Below are 25,508 nucleotides of genomic sequence, written 5' to 3'. Positions count from 1 at the left end.
TTAAGATAGAAATAAACTTCTTCACTGTCCTTTTGTGTAGGATAAATGCTCGGTAGTTCGTTTTCATGTAAAGCCCTTTGACTTATTTCTGAGAGTTCACTAGGTCAAAAATAAAATCACAAAAGAGCAATGCAGTAGAAATACCTGGGGCCTCTAAGAATAAGAATTTGCAATCAAGGGACATATGTCTAAGACATGTTTTCTTCTAAACAAGAAAATTGACATTCTGTCCTATGCACATTACCCCTTTTGTCACTTTGGCCAATTTCTTTTTCATTTAAATGCAAAGAGGTCTTTTCTCAGTAGTCTATCCTTATTGCAAGAATATATCCTCAAGAAATTGATAAACTTTTCTCTCAGAGAGTGATAAGTTAGAGGCATTTAGAGGCATTCCTTGAAACTGGAAATAACAGCAAATTCTCATTCACGATGTGGCGTTACTAAAGAAGCAACCCAGGTCAGCATTGTGAGAGTTTGGGTGACAGGGAGTTGTGTGGCTTTACATCTTCCTGTAACCCCACTTAATATGTATGACAGGCTTCATGTTTCGAGTTTTGCAGGACTGAGGAATTAAAGCCTGCTTCAATTGTGGATTGCTGAGGTGGGATTAGATTCAGGATAAGGTTCTTGCCATCTCATAATTCCGTACCTTGTGTAGAAACCTGTAGTAGTGATTATTAAATAATGAGTAAGAGTCTAAATAATAACATGTTTGTGAGTTACGTTACCTCTTAGTGTAACTTGAACCAAGTACTATGAAATAAGTAACTTTAAAATATATTTCTTCTTTAGATTTTGATGCAATTACAGACCCTATAATGAAAGCCAAAATGGTGGCCCTTAAAGGCATAAATAAAGTAATGGCGCAAAACAATATGGGCATGCCGCCAATGGTTATGAACAGGTAGGTGAAGATGTTTCTTCTTGTACATCACAGTGCTTGAAATTATTACTTGTTCCTCAAAAGAGCATATAGTAACTGAAAAACCTACATTCTGTGAACAATAAATATTTAAATTTAAGGATTTAGTTTCTATTAGTTTTAGGGTAAGCATAATAAAACATCACTGAAAGGTTTGGAGGATTGACTTAATCAGGAAATCCACAAGTATTTAAATGTGTGTTCTTTCAAGGACCTTTAAAATAATTCATGCTAATTAAAGCTGTTTAGGATAGATATTTCATCGTAAATAGATGAAGATGAGAAGATAAGCGGGAAAACAGAAATTAAACTGTTGTGTGTTGCAAAAAGAAGATAGCTTATTTAAGCCTGTGAATATTTCTTACTACATGAAAGGAGCAATGCAGAGAAAAAAGGGGGACATTTCAGTAAAGATACTGCATGATGAAGGCAACTATGAATTCAGCTCTATAATAAAATGTCCCCAAATTAAATTTGAATCAGAAAAAAAAAAGTAGAGAAGAATAGATAAGAGGATATTCTAAAGTTAGCAGTAAGAGAATTTGTAAGCCTTTTCACTCTTAACAGAAAAATGGAAATTTTGCACTAAAGAAGACAATAGCAGTTGTGTGACTATCTGAGTTTCTGAAATTAGAGGACTTAAACGCCTCTAAGGTGTTGCAGGTAGCCACAGAGCAATGTTTACGTTTTGATTGTGGACCACCATCAGAATTATGTGGTAGGTTTTTCTTGTTTTGTTTTTTTAATGTAGGTTTATTTACTCAGCCACAGACCTGCTGAATCAGAACATCTGAAGATGATGCTTATATGTCTATTTAGAGAGCACCCCGAGTAATTCTCATGTACATCATTGTTTGAGAAATCTCAGTAGAGTAGGCATAGAGCCTCAATGAGCCTAATTATCTTGTTGAAAAACTCTTTAAGAAAAGAAATATGGATGATTATGGAATTGCATATAAATTCTACATGAATTTTAGATAAACTTGATACTTCAGATAAATTGGGAATCCTTAAAGGCGTAGTTTTCAGTTGTGGAGATACTTTGGACCTGGTTAAGAAGCATTGCTGAGACTGAAGTGCAGATGGTAGGTAGTTTCTAATGACTTTCACTGTTGCACAGCATCTGTTAACACTTTTTCTCTGTCAGAAGGGTTTTTAACTTTAATGTCATGACCTTTTGACATTCCAGTGAAGACTTCTAATTCCTTCTCAGAACATTTTATATGCAAAACCAAAAACATAATGCCACAAGGGAAATCAATTATATTTGAAATAGTTTGCTATACGTACTTCTTAATACCTTAACAAATTTAGCAGTAGGTCTAACAACTACCATAATGTCAAAGTATATAATGGTGAACTTAAATGATCTCTTAGGTATGTGCAACAACTTTAATTATGAAAATAATGTGTATTTGTGACAAAGTCATGGTACTGCTAATAATAATGTATTTTACTTCCTACAGGCAAAATAGAAGGAAATGCTAAATTTCAGTTAGCACTTACTTAAAGTTGGGCCTCAGAATTAGAAACCCCTGACCTTTCAGCATCATATCTCAGAGACAGACTGATACCTGAGTCACATATTAGGCATGTTGTTTGTGCATCTTCTACTGAATGCTTGGAAGAAGAGGCGGTGACAGTCTCTCCTTCAAGTAGTGATATGTTGACTGAGTGTGATAGGCAGTGAGGGATATTTGGATTAATAGGTGATTCCAGATCAGGGCTGTAGTTGGGGGCAAGGGGTGATGGATGAATCAGAAACCTGAGTGAAAAAATTGAAAAGCTTATATTTCAATTTGAATAGCAACAAAATACTAATGTACAGTATTCAATTTATAATTTGGAAATTATGCTGTATGTGTATCTTATGTTAAAGCTTTTGGTAACTCTAGAGGAAGTATTTCATTAAAGCAGTAATGTTTCTGTGACATTTTTATGGCTTCAGTTAGAATAACTAACATTTTGCCAAATATTTTTAACTATGTAATAGACTTTTTCCTGGGTAAATGACCAATTTTTGATTTGCCTTAACATTGGATATAGAAATGTACAAAAATATATGAAACTTCTTAATTGAGAGACATCTTTTTAGAATACAAAATACCTAATCTACCAATTATTTAAAACTTTAAAACTGAAGAATAATTGACATATATTATTGTTAGTTTCAGGTGTACAACATAGTGATTTGATATTCGTATACATTACAAAATGGTCACGACAATAAATCAACATCTGTCACCATACAGAGTTGTGGAAATATTATTGACTATATACTCCCTGTGCTGTACATCTTAACTCATTTTATAACTGGAAGATTGTGCCTTTAAATCTCCTTCACTTATTTCATCCTGACCCCTCTGCAAGAATAATTGGAAAAAGAAATAATTTTCTTATAATTAATATAATAAAATGATATCTTCCCTATGTTTTTTATCCCAAAGATTTGAGATAACTAGAAGGCATAGTGAGGCATACAGCAGAATACAACCTCTGGGGTAGCTTGGTTGGCTCCTTGTCACAGCCTCCCTCTTCACTGTGGGGAAAGTTACTCAGTCTCTGCCTCTGCTTTTCATCACGAGTCAAGTCCACATTTGATAGAGTTGTGGATGAGGATAAAATGTAGTATGTGCACACAAAAAAACACAGGGTATTAGGAAATGTTTTTGATGAGGAAGACAGTGCCATTAACTTTCTTTGCTGGAAGAGAAAACTGTTAAGCACTTACTTTCTGTTCTCAAAGCTCACATTTGATAATTAGACTTCCTTTCACAGGTTCCCCTTCGTGGGCCAGCCGGTCCCTGGACCGCAGACAAGCGAGGGCCAGAGTCTCCTGCCGCAGGCCGTCCCTCAGGTACTGCTGCTCGCACCGCATGGCTCTACGATGCATGTCTTTCCTCTGCTAGCACCAGACCTAGTCTTGATAGAGGGGCCACTTCCAGAAAGTGGTAGGAGCCTTAAGACACTAGCAGAATATATTATTGTCTCTGCAGAAATAAAGATGTTCTATTACTTTTTAAGGGAAAGACAAATGAAGATTGAAAGACTGAATGATAACTTCTGGAAAGGACCTGTATATTTAAGGCTGTAAAGTTACTTGGAGGGAAACTAAATGCGTAGGGTTTTCAGTTTTGCTCTTATTCACTGTTAATTCCACACATTTTGGAATCCATTATGTTTAAAATGTAAAACTTCCATAAACTAGAAAATAATTATTATAGTCATTCTATTTAGATATATAGATAGTCCTGATCTATTTATTTCTTGGAATAATGTACTTTTTTGGGATAATTAGCATTCACAGCCAGCTCTAAATGTAAATACTTACTTGGTGTCAAGCAATGCCCAGTAAAGTAGAATTACTCATTTCACATAGTGTTTTCTTCAGTGACTTTTTTTCCCCCCAAGTATCTGCCTAGTTAAAAAAAAAAAAAAAGGAGAAAGCCAACTGCTGTATGTCTTTTTGGAGTTTACTTTTTGGCCTGCCAGTTGTGCTTTAGATTTATTATGCTAATAATTATTTTTACATTATTAAAAGAAGAGAGAGACACCGTCTGATACAGTGGGAAAAGCGCACAGGCTTCATGGCTGAATTACAAAAAAATCTCAGTTACAGTATGAATTTAATGTGCAGTTTAGGGCACATTCTTTAATCTCAATGTTCCCTGGTCTGTCAAACATTACAGCACCTGCTGTACAGTATTGTAAGGACTACACGCAGTACATTCTGGCTATTGGTGTCATTTATGATTGTTATCTTGTATACAGCTCATATCTAACAGAACTTGTAACTGAGAAAGTGTGTTTCCAAAGTTAATTTTATTTATCAGATTGTTGCCAGGGAATTATGAGATTAATAACTATCTGGTCTCCCTGGAGGAAACAAAACATTTAATTAGAAAATAAGACTGATATTTTAAGTTAGTCTGTATTTGTTTTATTTGAACACGTTAGAGTAATTGGTTCTTGTTTATAAATAACTTTGTGTCATGGAATGGAATTTAGTAAATCTGGAACCCATGTTTATTTCTTAATTACAGAAGAAACCAGGTAGATTTCTCTGAAAAGTGGGGTTTTGTGTGGCTTTCTAGCTAAGTGCTAATAATATTTGATTTTCCCTATTAGATTTCTGATGAATAATCCTTTACCTCAAACATGTTTTCAACTGAAATCTGGAAATACAACAGCTCAAAGATAGATTTAGATGTTCAGAAATTAGGTTGTCACCAGTAAATTAATTCTACTTTGTAGAAAAATGGAAGCTTTAAAGATGTCTTAGGAAATTAAAGGATTTTTCCCCCTTCCATTTCTTTTTTTCTTTTAAGGTTTTTTTTCCCCCCTTTAACTGAAATGTGGAATAAACCTATTTGTAAATTTTACTTATTTTAGGATGGCAGTATAACACATCAGATTTCTAGGCCTAATCCTCCAAATTTTGGTCCAGGCTTTGTCAGTAAGTATGAATCTAATAAGTTCCGTGTTCTCTGGGGATTGCTTGTTTACACTCTGTGTTCTTTCTGAAGTTTGGAGTTAGCATAGGTGTGTGATTTTCAGTCCAGTTGCCCTCATCTCTTAATGAAACATCATTGCCCTGTTAGGCATCTTCTCCTCAAGGCATGTATTTTCATTGTTTCTTTCTCTGTGCATGAAGAGCTAAAGAGATAAATATTTTAATATGGGAAAGTCGTCATCTCCATTCTCTTCAATGTTGGTGCTGTTTTAGTATATAGTTTGGGCACTTTACAATCTGTGGAATTAAACCACCACTTGTTCTAATGACTGTCTGCCTAAGTGACAAGGGCACTAAATGGGAACAACACAGGGTCTGTGCTTAGAAATAAGTTGGGTTAGCAGCATGGTAAAGGGCAAGAATGCAGATGCCATGGAATCCTTGCGAGTAATCTTCAGGGGTCCCAAGGTGGTTCAGGATAGTATTTAAAGTTCTCCCCAAACTGAACCTTTCTGAAATCTTCAGACTGTTTAGCTAACTTTTTTTTCACCATTATTTTTCATTTTGCTCACCTCTGCTCTCCTGGTTCCAGAAACCAGAAAGGCTTTCCTTGCGGTAGGTCTCATTCTACCAGAAGCAGAACTTCTGAAATCTTGTGAAAAAGCCTGTTCTTGAAAAATGCCCGTCAAATTTAGTAGACCAGATTTCAAGTTCATACATGTACTGAAACTTCTGGGTTTAGGAACAAACCCAAAGTCTGGCCTTTTAAAATTACCCCTGCATTAATTGTAATTATAATTTGAATACATATTTACATTAAAAACAAGTAAACTACTTTAACCAACTGGCTTTTTCTGGCTTTATTGTGCCCATTGGCTTTGGTTGGATTCTTATTGTATGAAAATATTCTGTTATCATTGATGTAATTTTCAACTGATGTCCTTCTTAGAGTTGTATTTATTCATTTCTTTGTCTTCTAGTAAGTCAAAAAGGTATATTCTGAATTTCATTACCATAGATAATTTTTTTTTTAATTTGGCATCAGTGAAGTAAAGTGCCCTTAAGGAATAAAGAAGGAATATTGGTGTAAGATGAAGAGATATAACTCTTTGGGGAGATAGTAATGACAGTCATAAAAGTAGAGAAGATTTTACTTGGTTAATTATTCCCTTCCTTTGCTTATTTGTAGAAGTATAGATTAACAAAATTCATAAAAATTACCAATGTTTTAAGCTTGTGGATTTCCTTTTTAGAACATAGACTTTATACTGGTCTTTTCTAAAACATTCTGGGTCCCCACCCTCTCAATTTAGGACATTTTTTCCTATTAAGAAATAAGGAAAACCTTATAAATGTAGGAAAATTAGCATGGAAAATGATACCTAATCCATGCTCTGGACCTTAATAGGATATGTCTTTCTTAGTCTCTTCAAGATCTGTAAAGCTGAATCAATCAAATTCACATGTAACTTAATACATAGTTTGTATTTGGCTAATGGGTGAGAGAATATGGTAGTTCAGTAAAGACATTCCACTAGATAAAATTTTCTCCTTTTCAGAGGTTGGATTTATAGTATTTATAAGAATGAAGTTAAGACCCATGTCCTAAGAACAAATTCTTTTGTTTTCTTGAATAAATATTTTTCTGAAATCTCCTACTTTATAGTTCCATTATGTATAATATTTAGTATTGTATTTTCAAAATATCTATTACAAGATCATGGTGAAACTGCATTTCCTTACAAAATGGATTTGTGTAACTTTTATATTATTGGACTCTTTAGAAAGTTAACACAGGTGAATTTTTCATTTTTTTCTCAGATGATTCACAGCGTAAGCAGTATGAAGAGTGGCTTCAGGAAACCCAGCAGCTTCTTCAGATGCAGCAGAAGTATCTCGAAGAGCAAATTGGTGCACACAGGAAATCTAAGAAGGCCCTTTCAGCTAAACAACGAACTGCCAAGAAAGCTGGGCGTGAATTTCCAGAAGAGGATGCAGAACAACTGAAGCACGTTACTGAACAGCAAAGCATGGTTCAGAAACAACTAGAACAGGTAACAGATTGGCTTGTAAAACAGAAACAATTGTTAATGAGTAAGATGGTCTATCATTCATGAATGATAGAGGATTTTGGTTGGTGTTCCGTGGCATGTGTAAGGACACGGCTGCAGGTGACAGCTCTGAGGTGCCTTACTGACTGAAGAAGTAGCAGCCCTGCCCCTTTCCCTGGAGGAATGGTCACACGGCGCATACTTGATAAGTGCCACTGAGGAGATGAGCTCTCATTTCCTGATCTGGTGTGAAACTCCGGTGCAGCTGGGAATTCAGTTACTTCCCTGCATTGCGAAATGACCCTGCAGAGGCGTCAGCCCTCCCCAGGGCAGCACTCCCGGGGAGAATCTGTGTTGTAGGTGGGAATGAGAATCCGGGGCCCAACAAGTATTTTTTCACTCGGAGTCAATCTTTTCTTTTGGTTCCCTCGTTCCTCGTGGAATTTCAGGTACAGCATTTTCTCATTTGGGTGTTTTTTTTTTAATGGTATGTTTCTACTGTTATGTTCTCTCAATGTTTCAGCCTTAAAACACACTGGTATGTCTTCTATATAAAGGACTCATTCCTGAGAAAGGAAACCATTTTGCTGTTACTGTCCATTTTAAATCAGATGTTTCTCAAAATGTTCATACTGAAATAATATACTCAAAAATAAAATTTTAAGTTTTTATTTAAAACAAAGCAATAATAGTGTTTAGAATGGCTTAAGAGATCACTTATAGGTTATTTACCCATTTAAAGTAAAAATTTAGGTTCATACAAAAGCCTGTACATGAATATTTACGGCAACTCTTCATAGTCACCAAAAACTGGGAACGCCCCAAGTGTCCTTCAGTGGTGAAAGGTTAGACAAAGTGTCGGTGTGTTTGTGCACTGGAATACTACATAGCAGTAAAAACGAACTGCTGATAGGATGCACATGAGGATTTGGATGGCTTCAAGAGCCTATGCTGAGTAAAAGATGTCAATCCCAAAAGATTATATGCTGATTCCATTTCTATAACATTCTCAAAATGACAAAATTATAAAGATAGACAGTAGTTCAGTGCTTACCAGGGGATTTGACTGCAAAGGGGTAGCACGAGGGAGTTTTCTGCGGTGAAAGAACTCCTCCGTATGTGGAGTGTGGTGACAGCTATACTAATCTGAATGTGTGTGTGAAAGTTCATAGAATTGTGCACCAAGGGAAGTCACTGTTGCTTTTAATTGTTCGTCTTAGTGTTTAAAATAAAATTGAAAAGCAATCTTAAATGTAGTGGTAGAAAGGCAGAAATTTAGATGGACTCAGTAAAAATCAGAGTGCCTTCCATGTAATGAACACGCTGGTGAGTGTTTCACACACACTGTCTCATTTACCCGTTTCTGCGGTGTGCAGAAGGAGTGGTATTACTGTTTTACACAGAAGAACCCAGTGAACTCCCCATAGAGGCAGGTCATGTGCTTGCTGGGCTGATTATTGGTTAGGAGTTTGGACTTACACGTCTCGTCTCCGAGCTGTAGCTGCCACAGTAATGTACCAACAATGTGGTGGTGATAATAAAATTCCTGTTGTTTAAATTAGGATAATTTGGAAATGAGAGGTTTTTTCTTCTTTAAATTTATTTTCTGGTTCCATGTTTATTACAAGTCAAGATTAAGGACAGGTTTTTTTTTTTTTAATTTTTTATTAAGGTATGACTGATACACTCTAATGAAGGCTTCACATGAAAAAACAATGTGGTTACTACATTTACCCATATTATCAAGTCCCCACCCACACCCCAATGCAGTCACTGTCCATCAGTGCAGCAAGATGCCACAGATCCACTATGTCCCTTCTCTGTGCTACACTGTTCTCCCCGTGACCCCCCACACCATGTGTACTAAACATCATACACCTCAGTCCCCGTCTCCCTCCCTCCCCACCCACCCTCCCCCACTCCTCCCCTTCAGTAACCACTAGTCCCTTCTTGGAATCTCTGAGTCTGCTGCTATTTTGTTCCTTCAGTTTTGCTTCATTGTTTTACTCCACAAATGAGGGAAATCATTTGGCATTTGTCTTTCTCCACCTGTCTTATTTCACTGAGCATATTGTCCTCCAGCCCAACCATGTTGTTGCAAATGGTAGGATTTCTTTCTTTCTTATGGCCGAACAGTATTCCATTGTGTATATGTACCACCTCTTCTTTATCCATTCATCTACTGATAGACACTTAGGTTGCTTCCATATCTTGGCTATTGTAAAAAGTGCTGCGATAAACATTGGGGTGCATATGTCTTTTTGAATCTGAGAAGTTGTATTCTTTGGGTGAATTCCAAGGAGTGGGATTCCCGGGTCAAATGGTATTTCTATTTTTAGTTTTTTGAGGAACCTCCATATTGCTTTCCACAATCGTTGAACTCATTTACATTCCCACCAGCAGTGCAGGAGGGTTCCCCTTTCTCTGCATCCTCGCCAGCATTTGTTGTTCTTAGTCTTTTCGATGCTGGCCATCCTTACTCGTGTGAGGTGATCTCATTGTGGTTTTAATTTGCATTTCCCTGATAATTAGTGAGGTGGAGCATCTTTTCATGTGCCTGTTGGCCATCTGAATTTCTTCTTTGGAGAGCTGTCTCTTCATATCCTCTGCCCATTTTTTAATCGGGTTATTTGCTTTTTGGGTGTTGAGGTGTGTAAGTTCTTTATATATTTTGGATGTTAACCCCTTGTCAGATATGTCATTTACAAATACATTCTCCCATTCTGTAGGATGCCTTTTTGTTCTGTTGATGGTGTCCTTTGCTATACAGAAACTTCTTAGTTTGATGTAGTCCCATGAGTTCATTTTTGCTTTTGTTTCCCTTTCTCGAGGAGATGGGTTCAGGAAGAAGTTGCTCATGCTTATATTCAGGAGATATTTGCCTATGTTGTCTTCTAAGAGTTTTGTGGTTTCATGACTTACATTCAAGTCTTTGATCCATTTCGAGTCTACTTTAGTGTATGGGGTTAAACAATAATCCAGTTTCATTCTCTTGGACAGGTTTTCTTATATGCTGTTTTTAGCACCTGGCTCTGCCTTCTGGTGTATTTCTATAAATTCTTTGCGATGAGGGCCTAGTTTTTGCATATGCAAGGACCAAATCCTATTCAGAAGCTAATACTGTACTTGGAGAACAGGACACCTTAACCGACAGCCCAATGCAGCCTCTTTAAGATAAGCCGTTGATGATGTGGTTGAAAGTGTTTTTAAAATGTCGTGGGAGAGGTATGGATGCCCACCTTCTCTGTTCCAGATACTGTCCCCCAGGTGCTCTGTGTCTTCATAGTGTCAGCGCACTGCTTCACCACTTCTCTGCCTCATCAGGTCGAGCCGGTGAGCCAGTCAGGAAAGACCAGAGTTGTACAGCCACTGAGAATAGGCCAAAACCATTGTGTGGAGAGACTGTGCTGGTCTTCTGGGAAACTGAAGAGAACAAGTTGAAAAACTGTTAGAGCTCCTGGGTTCAGTGTACTAGTATAATATATATCCAAAAATGGAATGGCTTTGAAGGAATGCATATGGCCTTGCACCCTCCCCGGCCTCCTGAGTGAGGTGGTGTGTGTGCCCTCTCAAGACATGGGCTGCATCTTTGAGGTTGGTCCATAGCATCTGGCATATTGGCACACAAATGTGTTTGGAATGAATTAACTGACACCAGTCAGTCATTGTATTAGAAGCTTGTGAGGAACTATTCAGAATACTACCTCAGAGCTTGGATGTATTTCAGAAATTATCATTTGAGTATGTTACCCATGAAATTAAAAGAGTTTTCCAATCTAGTCTTTTTAACCTAAAAGGTAGGGTGTGGTATATGCTGCTAGTAATTTATCCTGCGTTATCATGTTGTATATTTTTGTATGTTTAAGAAATGAAGTCTTCACATGTTTAAATGGTTAAAATTTGAGTTAAATCTCAGTTATTCTAACCTTATGTATTAGTTTAACTTCTAAGTTATCACGATTAGCTTATATCTGTGTAGTTTTTTATTGCTTCATCTTGATTTTTTTGACGTATAGTTTAAATAGCTTGATTTTCACAGTGAGATTTTCTTAATACTTATTTCAGAAAAATTATTTTGAATTGGTTTTTAATATTTTATAAGTGAAGAAGTTTTGCAGATGATTTCAGAAATACCCTGTCATTAAAAGATTGGCAGTCTTAATGCTTATCTATCCAGTGTTTTGGGATTTTGGCCCTTGCATAACAAAACGTTTGCATCTACAAGAACTGCCTTCTGAATAACCCCATCACAGTCATCATCCTGTGTTACAGTGTGACACCTGTAGTATATATAAATAATTAAGTTTAGTTTATTATTCCAGATTCGTAAACAACAGAAAGAGCATGCCGAGCTGATTGAGGATTATCGGATCAAGCAGCAGCAGTGTGCTCTGGCCCCCGCTGCGGTCATGCCGGGTGTCCCACCCCCGCCGGCCCTGGTGTCAGGGGCCACTGCTCCCATGAGCCAGCCCGGCTTCTCCTCAGCGCCACAGCAGATGCAGCACCCGGCAGCCATTCCCGGCCACGCCAGCCCTGCTGGAATGGCCAGTGTACCCGGCTGGCCTCCTGCTGGTGCTCCCACTCACCTCCCCCTCAATCCTCCTAGGATTCAGCCTCCCGTTGCCCAGTTACCAGTAAAAACATGCACACCAGCCCCAGGGGCAGTGCCAAATGCAGCCCCACAGAGTGGGCCACCACCACGGGTGCAGTTTGATGACAACAACCCCTTCAGTGAAAGTTTTCAGGAACGGGAACGCAAAGAACGTTTACGAGAACAGCAGGAAAGACAGCGAATCCAGCTCATGCAGGAAGTAGACAGACAGAGAGCTTTGCAGCAGAGGATGGAAATGGAGCAGCATGGCATGATGGGTTCAGAGCTGAGCAGTAGGACATCTGTGTCCCAGATTCCATTCTACAGTTCTGACCTCCCGTGTGATTTTCTGCAGCCTCCCAGACCCCCCCAGCAGTCTCCACAACACCAGCAGCAAATGGGGCAGGTTTTACAGCAGCAGAGTATACAACCAGGCTCTGTGAGTTCACCCCCCACCCAAAGTTTCTTGCAAACCAATGAGCGAAGGCAGATAGGACCACCCTCATTTGTTCCTGATTCACCATCAGTTCCTGGTGGAAGCCCAAATTTCCATTCTGCTAAGCAGGTACATGGGGGTCTTTCTGGAGCCAGCTTCCAACAGTCCCCAGTGAGGCCTCCTTTTACACCTGCTTTACCTGCAGCACCCCCAGCAGTGAGTAGCAGTCTCCCGTGTAGCCAAGACCCTGCTATAGCCCATGGACAGAGTTATCCGGGGTCAGCTCAGTCTCTCATTCAGTTGTATTCTGATATAATCCCAGAAGAAAAAGGGAAAAAGAAAAGAACCAGGAAAAAGAAGAAAGATGATGATGTGGAGCCCGCAAAGGCGCCTGCAGCCCCCTGCCCAGATGCAGCCATTACCCCGACTCTGGGCGCTTTGGACACTGCCTCCGCCCCTGCCGTGACCACACCGGGTGAGCTTCCTCAGCAGGGAGAGCCTGCATCGGTGGGACCTGGTGGCTTGTCAGCTCCCAGCATGGCTGCAGGTCAGCTGTGTGCAGAGTCAGGAGACACACTTCCCATTAGTGATTGCCCACAAGGAACTCCGAGTCAACAGACTTTTGCAAATTCAGAGGCGGATAAGCTCTCCGTGGAGACCCCTGCCACAGTAGAAGAGATAAAACTGGAAACGGCTGAGCCAGAGCAATGCCCGGGCCAGGAAGGGCCCCAGCTGGAGGAACAGGCCGGGAGTAAGGCAGAGGAGAGGGCTGCGGCCCAGCCTGTGTCCTCGGGGCAGAGCCCTCCCCACCCTGCTGGGACGTCTGCTGCCAAAGGAGATGCAGGCAATGAACTTCTGAAGCATCTGCTTAAAAATAAAAAGTCATCTTCCCTTGTAAATCAAAAACCGGAAGGCAGTTTTTGTTCAGAAGACAACTGTACAAAGGAAAACAAACTCATTGAGAGGCAGAACCCAGTGGAAGGATTGGTAAGTGTCACTCATGAAAACTACAACTTACTTTTTTTCCATTTTGTTTTAAAATACAACTATAGCAGATGAGTACCAACCACTGTTAATTTCAACACTATTTCCCAATCTTTTTACTTGAAAGAAACATTTTTAATTTTGTTTCTACCTCTGTGGACCCCATGTTTTGATTTACACTATAAAGTACATTAAGTAAAATAATTTACTATGTTTTTCAAAAATGGAAGACGTACTGATGCATTTCACATGTAATATTTGCCTGCCAGCTGATTATTACCACATTGAGTTGAACTAAAGCAAAGTAGTAAATGTCTGTCTATTTTTATTGCAAATAAGTGTGCAGTTTCCCTAACCTCTTTGAAAGGCAGCAGAGAGCTGCTGCACCCATACTGATAGCCTTGGGAGCTCTCAGGGCGACCCACACTGAGAATCCATTCTGTGCCATGTACACAAAGGGAATCTTACATGTGGATGGTATTTTATCTGTGTAGTTTTCCATGTATCAATGTTATGCCCTTTTAAAGTTACAAAACATGGGATTTGCTTTTGTTATTTCATTTGTCATGAAGTGCTTCCTTGTAAATAAACCTTTACAAGATCCATCCCCACATCTCAAATGAACTTCCTTGAGATATTTTCCACGCTGGGTCTCTGGGTCCTGTCTGTGCTTGATTGCTCTTGCTTCCTTGTCTTTCCAAAGCTGCCATCCATTCATTATTCAGGAAGCTTTCCCTGAGTGCTTCTCAGATTGGCTTTCATTTTTTAATTGAATGGAGTGGAGTGGTATAGTCCAGATCTTCAGTTTTAGGGTTGTTAATGAAGCTGTCCTTTCTGCAAATGTTGGCTCACTCACTTTGTTTGACCGATCAGTAGAGGTTGAGTGTTGACCCAATAGAGTTATATAAGTGTTGTAAATATTAGTCCTTTTTCAGTACTAAATACTTTTTATTAGTACTTTGATGCTAAGTACTAATACTTTTTCAGTAATACTTGTCCCCAGCAGATATGCCCAAGCAGCATTGCATTCTGTGCCCCTGAGAATACTGGACTACATGGAATCCCCTAAATGTTTTAATATTTCTCTCTTCCAAATAAGGCCATGTGCTATGTGCTCTGCTCTCCCCCTTTTTTTTAATACTCTTTTTTTTAATCTTTTAAAACTCAGTTCTGGAGTCATCTTTTCTAGATACATTTCTCAGCTCTATCAAACTCGTGTCGATGCCCATGTGCTCACATAGCGGTTTCTGTAGAACCAGTTAAACAGCTCCTTAAAGGGCACAGACTACATCTGAGTACCTTTCTTCCTCAGTACCTTATACAGTACGTAGCACATAATAAGTAGTCAGTGCACTGAATTTAAGTCCTAATATTGGTGATTACATGTTTGAAAAAACATACAGGGTGTTAGAATGGAAAAAGGGATTAGATGTATATATGTTAATGTTTGGACCTGTCACATGTTCTTGTCCATGTGAGAAGGTGACAAGGAGTAGTGGCACTTTCCTACAGGTAATGACTCCTTACTACATCCAGGTGTTACTGTATGCTGAGCACCTGCCCTAAGATGTCCTTTAATCATACAGCAGGTACAGTTATTATCTGCACTTTACAAATGATGAAATCTCATTTACTTTTTAGTCACTTAAAACAAAACTGTTGTGGCAGCAGTTGGATAGACCCCATTTTCTCCATGCCAAGTCTGTATTCTCATACATAAAGTGGCATTAGGAGACAAGCACCCTCCCAGGTGTAGTGTAGTGGTAAAGCTTTCCTGGAAACATTGAGAGGTCACACCAATAAGCCTGTGTTAAATCCATGTGTCATCACTTGCTAGCCTTTCTATGCCTTAGTTCTCTCATCTGTGAAACAGGATTAATAATATTCCCTATCATGTAGGGTTGCCACAAGTATCAAAGAAGTAAACATTGTGCTTGTAATATTTTTATAAATGGTGCATGTCTCTGACCCATTGATTACATATGTAGGAATCTGGCATTTAGTTAGGAATGTAGAATTCTAAGATGTGCAAAGATGTAACTACATGAATAGCTTATGTCTTGTCTCTAATAGAGAAATGAAAGGAGACAATCTATGGTAGTCACTGATTAAGTATTGTTTTTAAGCATAAATTACAATTTATGTTTAATGTCACGGGGAACAGTCACATGTCAAGTTTAAAAGCAGCCCATAAAAGAATACAATGTGTGATCTATGTGTTTTTAACAAAAAGTATGTAGGCATAGATAAAGGACCAAAAACAGATGCACTATAATGTTAACTTTTCATTTCAGACAGACTTTCAGATGATTTTTAATCTTTTGTGCTTTTATAATATTGAAAGTGCTGCCAGGGTTCTTGTTTGCAGATTCAAAGAATGAATTTTGCAAACACCCAAGGTAGGAGAGCCAGGGAGAGGCTATTATTGAGAGATACAGTGAGAGGGCAGAGCTCCTGGCTCGCGCCAGGAGGGGACAAGAGAGGCCCATAGTTGTGCATTGTCTAGGAGTTTTATAGGCAGCTGAGGATTTTGGGGGAATATGAAAAAAGTCTTAGGGGTGTGGACTTGTTAAGTCGTCCCTCCCTGAATATTTAGAATTAACAGGAATTTCCTGCTTTGATTTCTCCCTGGGATACTGGCATCTTGGTTGGGGAGCATATCAAACACAGCCGCCTGCCCAGCCCCCAAGGTGGGCTGAGTTATCTGTTTGCTAAAGAGTAACTTAAGAATCTTACTTCTTAAACTTCCTGGGTATTAAAATGCAATCTTATCTTTAAGGTGGAATCCTACCTGCCTTTTACTATGTTGTTTATGGCTGGGCCTGCATGCTAAATTAGTTGCCCAGTTTGCAAATCACCTCATCAGGTCTGAAGGAGGAAAGACAGCACATAGGCCTGGGCTTTTTAGCATGCTAAAGTGAATCTTACACATGATCACAAATGATTAGCATAATAAAACACAGGCTACTCTTCTTTGGGAATATTAACTGAGCTCACTGAAGAATGACTCTAGAGCTTAATATTTAACACAGAGTTTTGGTAGGGGGTTTCCTTGCATGTAGTTACATTGCTCTGACTGTAAATATCCTGCCTTGCTTTTTCAAGAGGCCCCCACCCCACTCTGACTACACCCCACGGTCCCTGTCTCAAAAGTATTCTTTGAAGTGCAGTAATAATCTGCTTTTGATGAGAGGTCATGTCTGTAAAGCCCTGAAAATACCTGACCCATACATACTTTGTAAGCGATCACATTATTGGTCTCTATAAGCCAATAAGAAATTTTTAGGTCCTTGCTACACGAAGGGCAGCATTTGGGAATTGGGAATCAGCATTGACCTCACCTGGGAGCTTCTTAAGAAATGCAGAATCTCGTGCCCTGGCACAGACTTGCCAGTCAGAATTACAAGATCCCAGTTGATTCATACACGTATGATTATGGAGAGGCACAGCTCTAGGCCTATGATTCTCAAATCATTAATAATGTATCAGAATCACCTAGAGGGCTTGTTAAATCACTGCGTGCTGGGCCTCACCTCCGGAGTTTCTGATTCAGTGGGTCTGAGGTAGGACCAGAGAGTTTGCACTTCTAACCACTCCAGTGTGATTCTCTGGGGCTGCTCTGGGGCTTCCCTTTGTGAGCCATTGATCTGCTCCATCTCCCCCTGCTTTGTATGCGCTAAGAAGGGTTTTTACACTTTTTAATGTTTGAAAAAGACCCTAAAGGAGAGCAATATTTCAACATGTGGAAATTATGTGAAATTCAGGGTTCAGTGTCCATGAATTAACAAAGTTTTATTGGAATACAGCCAAGCTCATTCCTTTATGAACTGTCCGATTGCTTTTGCAGTTCTAGGGCAAAGACTTGCATGTATTTGCTGTGTGGGCAATAAAGCCAAAGATATTTACTATTTTGCCCTTTACAGAACAAATTTGCCATCTGTGTTTTAAGCCATTCACAATATAACTGGAAACTGTAACCTTCAAACCCTCAAAGTCAATGCAGAGTACATTAAAATAAGTTGAGCAGTTACAGTTGCCTACAGTGAAGTACAGCTATAAAGTTTAGAAACCATGGCCTCTAAAAAAATGCCCATATTTTTGGGTATTGATAACACTACCGTTGAAAACCCCTTTAAGGACTGGTTTATTCTCACTTAATGCCTTTTAACTGTGAAATAGAGATAAAGGTAAAGAAAAGGTCTGTTTGCTCTCATATTGGTCCTCTTTTGACCCTAAGTAAATAGCAGTCATTATGCAGTCAAATGTATGATCATGAGCTAATTTGAATGGCCAGTGTTGTTCATTTTTATCTCTGAGGCTAGCTGATCCTCTCACCTAAGATGCACAGGCTCTGAAGCTCTTCCGGAGTCTCTCCGTTGTTCCTGTGGACCTTGTATTACACCCGTTCTTAAAAGGAACTCAAAATAACTCACCAAGACCAGTGTGCAGAGGACACCACACCATCTGGCTAACACTCCCCTTCCTCCCCAGCTTCCAGGGGGGCAGGAACAGGGAAGTGGCAGGCTGCTTGCACCAGCGTTGGCAGGCCTGAGGAGTACTGCTTCCTCTGACTGTCAGGAGCTGCAGTCCTGAGTTCTGCTCTTTCCTTACGCTCTGAAGCTCACTGATTTCCATACTTGAGAATGGTATCTGAAAAAAGGGATGGTATTTGCAGGAAACAGACTGTTTGATGCAACCATCTTCCCTCCTCACCTTCTAGTACCTGTGTTAGGGTGTGTGTCATAGGCTGGGACTGGATTGGCAAGAACTGAAAACCAAACAGGTGAATAGTTCACTTACTTCTTAACTTTTCAATTACATTAGCAAACTTTGGGGGCTCAAATGCAAGTTGGTTTTGGATGTGGTAACAACCAGTTGCCAAAAACAGATGGAGGAGGTGAAACCAAGAAGCAGCGAAGCAAACGGACTCAGAGGACTGGGGAGAAGGCAGCCCCTCGCTCAAAGAAAAGGAAAAAGGATGAAGAGGAGAAACAAGCTATGTACTCTAGCACTGACACGTTTACCCACCTGAAACAGGTGAGTCATTCATAGCAGCTCCTTGAAAATTCCAAGGAAGTGAGATATCAAATGCTTTTCAACCACATTAAACTGAAAAATGCGATCTTGCAATCATTTTGTAATTGGAGTTAGAAAGACAGCTCAACAAGGAACCTAGTAGGTTTCCTATTTGCCAGCAAAACTTACCCTATTGGCACCTGAGAATTACAGTGAAATAGATGCATTGATAGGTGATGTGGCCATATTTACTTGTAGTTCAGAAGGAGCAGCCTCAGCACCAAGAAAAACTTGTCCATATTACTTGTTACTCTGGATGCAAAGAAATGCAGCTGCTGCTCTCTCCCCATAGTAAACCCTGTTCTTACACCTGCGTGGTTGTTAGAGAAGGTGGGAAGCAGCCACCAAGAGTGCCTCGGGGGTTACCCAGCTTCAGTTCACTCCTTGACTCCTGCTAAGCAAAGATAAGGAATGTGTTTTCTTGCTGCTTGCCTGGCAGCGTCACTTTGAGACAGAGCACAAAGTACATCTCAAAGACTAGGGTCTCTCTCACTCACTCCAGCATTTCAAAGTCTTTAAATCTTAACTTCTCTCAAGCTTTTTTTGACTAAATTGCCTCGGGTCTTTGAAAAGTTGAGAAGCGCTCTTGTTCTGTTTGTCGTGTACATTACTCTTAAATGTGTTTTTTAATAGCAGCTCTCTCTGCTCCCTCTAATGGAACCAATCATTGGAGTGAACTTAGCGCACTTTCTTCCTTACGGCAGTGGCCGATTTAATAGTGGGAACCGGCTTCTAGGAACTTTTGGCAGCGCTACCCTTGAAGGGCTTTCGGATTACTATTCTCAGTTAATCTACAAGGTACGTGTCTTTGCCCAGGTGCCACTTGCTTCCTCCTCGGATTCTGTATCAGGATGGGCAGAGCTAGCCCTGTTTTCCCATCTGGGTTCCATCCAATCTTCCACGTTTCATTTAAACTTAGTGCTTCTGGAGGGTTAAATTTTGACCAGGTGAAGTATTTCTAACATGAGCATTTGAAATTTTTGTTGAGGTAAAAATAGAAATTGGGGAGAACATCTATTATATATACATGGTAGAGTATTTTATTTCCCATCACCTTTATTAACTCTTAAAATGAATCTAAATTAGTAAATGGTGAGAATTAAAAAATGTAAGTACCAAATCATCAAGTTTATCCTTTGATATTTTTTTAACAAAGTTTTATGATCACCTCAGTGGACAGTCTTTACTTCACATCAGACTTAATGTAGGATGATCTTTTTTGCAAAAACATTTGAGAGTATCATGTTTTCTGGAGGGCTTCTCTTCTTACTTCAGTATCACAGTCATTCTCTTGCGATGCCCGTTTGCTACCGTGCTGGCTTCCCCTTCAGCTAGAGCCTGTCCTAACTCATGAATGCCTGTTCTTCTGGTGGATGCTCTCTAACACAACTCCATCGTCTTCATGAACTCCTAGATCTTGGCAAGATCTGTAATTTCACATTGCACTTGATTTCCGTGATATTACTGGTAGACTCCAACCATCCCTGAGAGACTAATCAATCAATAAGTGACACATTGCTGACAAATGTGAAGCAGGAAGTAATGTTTGGAGAGGAACTACATTTGTTAATGATTCAGTCATTTTAATATTATTGCTACTACTTTAGCATCTTCTAGAGATTTTGGGCAATCTGAGTTATTTGTTATTTGGGTCTGAGTTGCAGTTATGATTAGGACCACAACTTCTCAAAGTTTTTAAAGAACTGTGGCATGTCTTAATTTAAAAGAATTTGAATAAGGGAATTTTTCAGAACTTTTTACAATTTATTGGTTGAGTTTAAAGCTGTCCTTCCCTGGTTATAACAATGAAACTTAAAAAGAGTTGTATAGAATCAAATCAGACATAACAAAAATTTGCTTCTGAATTTCAAAGCTTGAGTACTCAAGGTGAGCAAAGTAAGCCAAAGGATAATATGTTTCCGTACAATCGTTTGTTCCACTAAAAAGCCTCCTGGCCTTGTATGATTATTTTTCTTCTTGGTGCATTTAGGGATGAATATGTATCTTGATTACATTTCTGTAGCCTTGCTTCCATGTGCTAAAAACTCACAGAATACTAAGTTTTAGCAAGGTCATGGCATGTTTGCTCAGTAGCATATAATTAAAAATTTTTTGGTCTCCTGCAGCAGAATAATTTAAGTAATCCTCCAACACCCCCTGCCTCTCTTCCTCCTACACCACCTCCTGTGGCTTGTCAGAAGATGGCAAACGGTTTTGCGACAACGGAAGAACTTGCTGGGAGAGCTGGAGTGCTAGTGAGCCACGAAGGTACGACGACGGGCCTCGCGCATCACGCCTGTGAGTGAGGAGCGCTGCCTGCCGGCCGTGAACGGTGAAGTGGCAGACTGTCGTGTTCTACCCATTACCGGTTTTGACTAAGTGTAATTGATGGCTCTGTGTTTTTGCTTTTCCAGTTACCAGAAGCCTAGGACCTAAAGCACTGCAGCTGCCATTCAGGACGCAAGATGACCTTTTAGCCAGAGCTATTGCTCAAGGCCCAAAGACAGTTGATGTTCCAGCTTCACTTCCAACACCACCACATAATAATCAGGAAGAACTAAGGTAGAAGTACCTTTTTTCTCAGATACTTCTCAAGTTATTTCATTTTTTAAAAAATGTACATCGTATGTATATATTTAGTACAATGCCTAGGAATAGCATATAAAAATTTAAGGGGTAAAAATTTGGTGCATAATTATTTTTATAGGTTAAAGTTTATAAGACATTCTTACTATTACATCTAATTAGTTTGTGCATTTCTAAAATCTTGTATAGGAAGTTCAACAAATAATAATCAAATAGACATTAAGGCACTGGGATGCTCCATGCAAACTATTTCAAAGACCACTGTCCTTTCTGAGCTGTTATATTTTTACTGGGTCATTGATATTTGCTGATGTCTAAAATAGAAGAGCACATTCACAGATAACCAGAACATGCTTCTCTGGAAAAGAATTTAAGGACCATCCTGTCCAGAGTGTTTTAGCTTCTTCATATCAGTTCTTCAGACCCAAGATTCTGATTAGGGAGAATGAATTTCCCTTAGTAGATAATCACTACCCAGCTAGGTAGGTCCAGGAGAGGTTCATCAAATTATTCTATCTTCTTTGGAAAATCTGATAACTACCCTCATTTGATGAGACATCATTCAGACCCAGTCCCTTTTCTTATTAACGAGAAAACTGGGGGCCAAAGAAGAAAGTAACTTGTCCAGATTGGGATACCAGCTCCCTTTTCTCCTTCTGTGCCCACTGCTGGGAATCGCCATGCTGGGGATTGAGAGGAGCTGCCCAGATGCCCTAGGGCGGGGATCTGCGCTCTCCCCGAACCTCACAGGCCTCCGGAAGCTTTTCTGGGGTCTTCTAGGAATGCTGCTTCCCAGGTTCCCTCTCCGCATCACAGCACCTCCTAAGGGGGGCCAGGGATGCCAGGCCCCCGGGGCCCTCCAGCGTGGAGCTGGAGAGAACCCTGCCTCCTGGCCCATCGCCTCATTTACCTCTAGTTTCTTGGCTCAACCGCTCTCTTTTTTTCAATCTTACTTTATTAGTTAAGAAAAAGAAAGGTCTGTGGAGCCAAAATGACCAAGCACTCTCCCATGTTGCCACTATGAGCAGGAGCAGGCCACCCCCTGGGTTCTGAGTGGGCATGGCCTTCGATGGACACGGGCCGCCCTTTCTTCCCCACCCGAGGGAGCTTGGGAAAGGTACAGCACTCACCCTGCCTGGGCTGTGTTGTAACCTGAGCATTTTCCTTCTTTGGTAGGTCTTTAAACTTTGATGCTAAAGCTTCAATTGGAAGGAAACACACCATTTGTGTTTTCTTCCAAGAGATGTCCTTTTTAGCCCTGAACTAATTGATTGGCTTCTTATGTTACGGCTATCGTGCAAAGGAACCATGCAGTCACGCTCCTGGATCGGGCTGGGCCGGTGCAGGGGCCTGGTTGTGGGTCAGCCGTGCTGATGTGTGTCCTCGTCCTTCCCCCAGGATGCAGGACCATGCTGCTGACCGGGACACTCCCGACAGCTTCGTCCCCTCTTCCTCTCCTGAGAGTGTGGTTGGGGTGGAAGTGAGCAGATACCCGGACTTGTCGTTGGTCAAGCAGGAGCCTCCCGAGCCCGTGCCGTCGCCCATCATTCCCATTCTTCCCAGCATTGCCGGGAAAGGTAGGGGCCACCTGGCCGCACAGCCTCTCCCTAACAGAGTACCTGTTCACTGAGGCTGCTGTTTTGATTTTGAAAAGGCATTAAGACTCAATTAATCCTCCCCCTCTTTTTTTTTCCCTTTCCCTCATTGAAGGTTCAGAAACTAGAAGGAATGACATCAAAACTGAGCCAAGCACTTTATTTTTCACATCACCTTTTGGTTCATCCCCAAATGGTCCCAGATCAGGTCTCATATCTGTGGCAATTACTCTGCATCCTACAGCTGCTGAGGTAAAGATAAAAATGGCTTTTTTACATTAGAAAGTATGTTCTTTTTAAAGGTGTGGCAGGTGTCTTGCAATGCAGCATGTACAGCAGGGCCACTGAGGATGAAAGATAGAAGTGAGGGGTAGGGTTGCCAGCCACCTCAGACATCCAGGCTGCTTTTGAGCTCCACAAATGAGCATTAGCTTGATATTTGCCTAAGTCAAGCTATACAGGGCAAAATGGAATTAGAGTTCTCATTTTTTTATTAAATAAAGGATATGTACTTTAGGGATCCCTTCAGAGAGACCTTTTGCTAACTGTTCACACATAGGAAATTAAGCAGTGAGAAAGAACTTCAACAAAGTTTTACAGAAGCAGTACAACTGTTGTTCGTGTAGCAGCTGCTTATATCAAACACTAGTAAATTGCTGAGGAAATTTTTTTTGGCCCTTAATTCTCTGTTAACATTTCAGTGACTACCAAACTAATAGTCCCAGGAGAGGACATGTTGGTCCGCAGAGCCTGGCAAGAGCCTGCCCCACACTCACGGGCAGTCTGACTTCTGCCGAGCCAGAGAGCATCCACCTGAAGGGAGCTTCCGAGCCGCTGTCAGAACTGACACGGTTGCGCTCATTCCCTCTGGCTGGGGCCTGTACGCTTGTCAGTAGGGGGTCTGAGGCGCTGTGATGCTCTCAGATACTTAGCATCAATTAGAGTCTCTTTATGCAGAGTTCTGTTGATGAGGGCTTCATTGGGATCAATCCATTACAACAGATTTTTTTTTCCTGAGACTCTTACGTCTAAATGACAGCTGTTTGCTTGTACTGCATGGTGCAGATAGCATTGGTCTGGAGTGCGAATTTTACTGCAGCGGTTCACTGTTGCCTTCTAGGTGGGTGACACAGCGTTTACATTTCTGTTTTAGAACATCAGCAGTGTTGTGGCTGCATTTTCCGACCTCCTTCATGTCCGAATCCCTAACAGCTATGAGGTTAGTAATGCTCCAGATGTGCCGTCCGTGGGTTTGGTCAGTAGCCACAGAGTAAACCCAGGTCTGGAGTACCGACAGCATTTGCTTCTTCGTGGGCCTCCACCAGGAGCTACAAACCCTCCCAGATTAGCAAGCTCTTACCGGCTGAAGCAGCCTAATGTACCATTTCCTCCAACAAGCAATGGTGAGCTGTTTTGTGTTTTGTTGACCCCAAATTCATACTTGATTCAAAAGTTGGGCTTATTTTCTTTAAAACCTCACTTTCATTTTTAACAAATAACAGGTAACGTGTTGGTGTGTAGGCCGTGGGCAGCTAACCTCCATGAGCATTCTGCGCCCTGTGGTGGGATTCGGCCAGCGGCGCTTTGGGATGTGTATTGTTAGGTCCTGCCGTGGGCCGGGAAGTGTTGGCACCAGCTCTGTGCAGGCTGCAAGCGCCCGAGTGCCTTTGCTCGGCGCCTCCCAGACCGACGCACACGCTGCTCGCTGCTTCCTGTCGTGGAGACAGGCGGTGCCCTGGTCCTTTTCCCTCCGCCCCTTCCCTTCCTCGCTGCTTCCGTCTCGGTTTGCCTGTGCACCACCCCCCAGGCCCTTCTGTCTGTCCCTTTGCCGTCTCGCTGGTCCTGCTCAGCCTCGCCTGCTTCCTTCCTTGAGTCTTGTTCCTGCCCTGCCTCCCATCAGATCTGAGTTCCCACCTTTGAACTCTCACTGAAGAGTTGCTTGTGTTGGATTTCTAAACCAAGAGTCTCTAGCCCTCCTTTTTCCTGCTTCTCTTTCTGCTTTAGTGCCCTGCCTGGGCGCTGCGCTCCAGGTAAACCCCGTGCTTCCTAGTCTCTGTCCTTTCCTCACATTTTTATCGCGGCCCTGGAGCTTTCCTAACCCCTTTTGCTTTCCAAATGACACGACCCTTGTACCTGTACTCTTCACCTTTCGTAGAACATTTTTGTGTTGTCTTAGCTCTGAAGCAGAGGTGGCATCCTTGCCCCCAACCCACTTTGCCCTTAGCCTGCATGTTAGCACTTCGAGGCGGCCTGGTTGCCGTCTCTGCTCTCACAGACTAGCGCTCTTTCCCCAGCCATTTGAAAGCAGGTGAGCCCTTTTGTATCCCAGTGCCATGCATGAAATAGATGCCCTGTAACCTGTTGCTTAGAGGGCACAGTTTTGGTTTTTTTGAGTAATAAAGATAGCATATGGTAAGTTACATAAACCGTGCTTTAAGGAGTTGGCATAGCATAATTTTACACCGTGTACCCACCTCATGTTGCTCAGTTTTAATCACTAATGAAAGCTTTTTGCCTTCAGGTCTTTCTGGATATAAAGATTCTGGTCATGGTATCGCAGAAAGTTCGGCACTCAGACCACAGTGGTGTTGTCACTGCAAAGTGGTTATTCTTGGAAGCGGTGTGAGGAAATCTTGCAGAGATCTGGCCTTTGTGAACAAGGTGCGTGGATCTTTGACGTCCTTCTGTGAGCCCACCACCTGCCTCTGCATTGTAATGCTCCTGCCCAGGAGGAGCCCACTGGGGCAGCTCCATGGGACCCCCACGGGCAGTCACATCAGCATGCATTCTGTGTGCTTCAGCTTAAAACCAGAC

The 25,508-nt window shown here is 41.0% G+C and overlaps 1 protein-coding gene across 22 annotated transcripts in view; it reads left to right on the top strand.

Moving 5' to 3' along the window:
* Positions 1 to 25,508, top strand: part of KMT2C (lysine methyltransferase 2C) — a 295,862-nt gene that overhangs the window by 256,197 nt on the left and 14,157 nt on the right. For 9 of the 22 annotated variants that reach the window (XM_036899485.2, XM_057504924.1, XM_036899506.2 and 6 more), the window contains 13 exons: positions 793 to 904; positions 3,701 to 3,779; positions 5,315 to 5,378; positions 7,197 to 7,429; positions 11,749 to 13,440; positions 18,262 to 18,474; positions 19,147 to 19,311; positions 20,640 to 20,811; positions 20,928 to 21,075; positions 22,498 to 22,676; positions 22,810 to 22,946; positions 23,848 to 24,097; positions 25,216 to 25,355. In XM_036899485.2, coding sequence (XP_036755380.2) covers positions 793 to 904; positions 3,701 to 3,779; positions 5,315 to 5,378; positions 7,197 to 7,429; positions 11,749 to 13,440; positions 18,262 to 18,474; positions 19,147 to 19,311; positions 20,640 to 20,811; positions 20,928 to 21,075; positions 22,498 to 22,676; positions 22,810 to 22,946; positions 23,848 to 24,097; positions 25,216 to 25,355 — 3,584 coding nt within the window. The remainder of the gene's footprint in view (positions 1 to 792; positions 905 to 3,700; positions 3,780 to 5,314; positions 5,379 to 7,196; positions 7,430 to 11,748; positions 13,441 to 18,261; positions 18,475 to 19,146; positions 19,312 to 20,639; positions 20,812 to 20,927; positions 21,076 to 22,497; positions 22,677 to 22,809; positions 22,947 to 23,847; positions 24,098 to 25,215; positions 25,356 to 25,508) is intronic. The other 13 variants (XM_036899507.2, XM_036899501.2, XM_036899487.2 and 10 more) reach the window with 12 other exon arrangements.

This window comes from Manis pentadactyla, chromosome 7 (genome assembly GCF_030020395.1).
Source record: "Manis pentadactyla isolate mManPen7 chromosome 7, mManPen7.hap1, whole genome shotgun sequence".
Classification (NCBI taxonomy): domain Eukaryota; kingdom Metazoa; phylum Chordata; class Mammalia; order Pholidota; family Manidae; genus Manis; species Manis pentadactyla.
The sequence above is the reverse complement of the archived record's forward strand: the minus strand, read 5'-3'. Positions and strand labels throughout refer to the sequence as shown.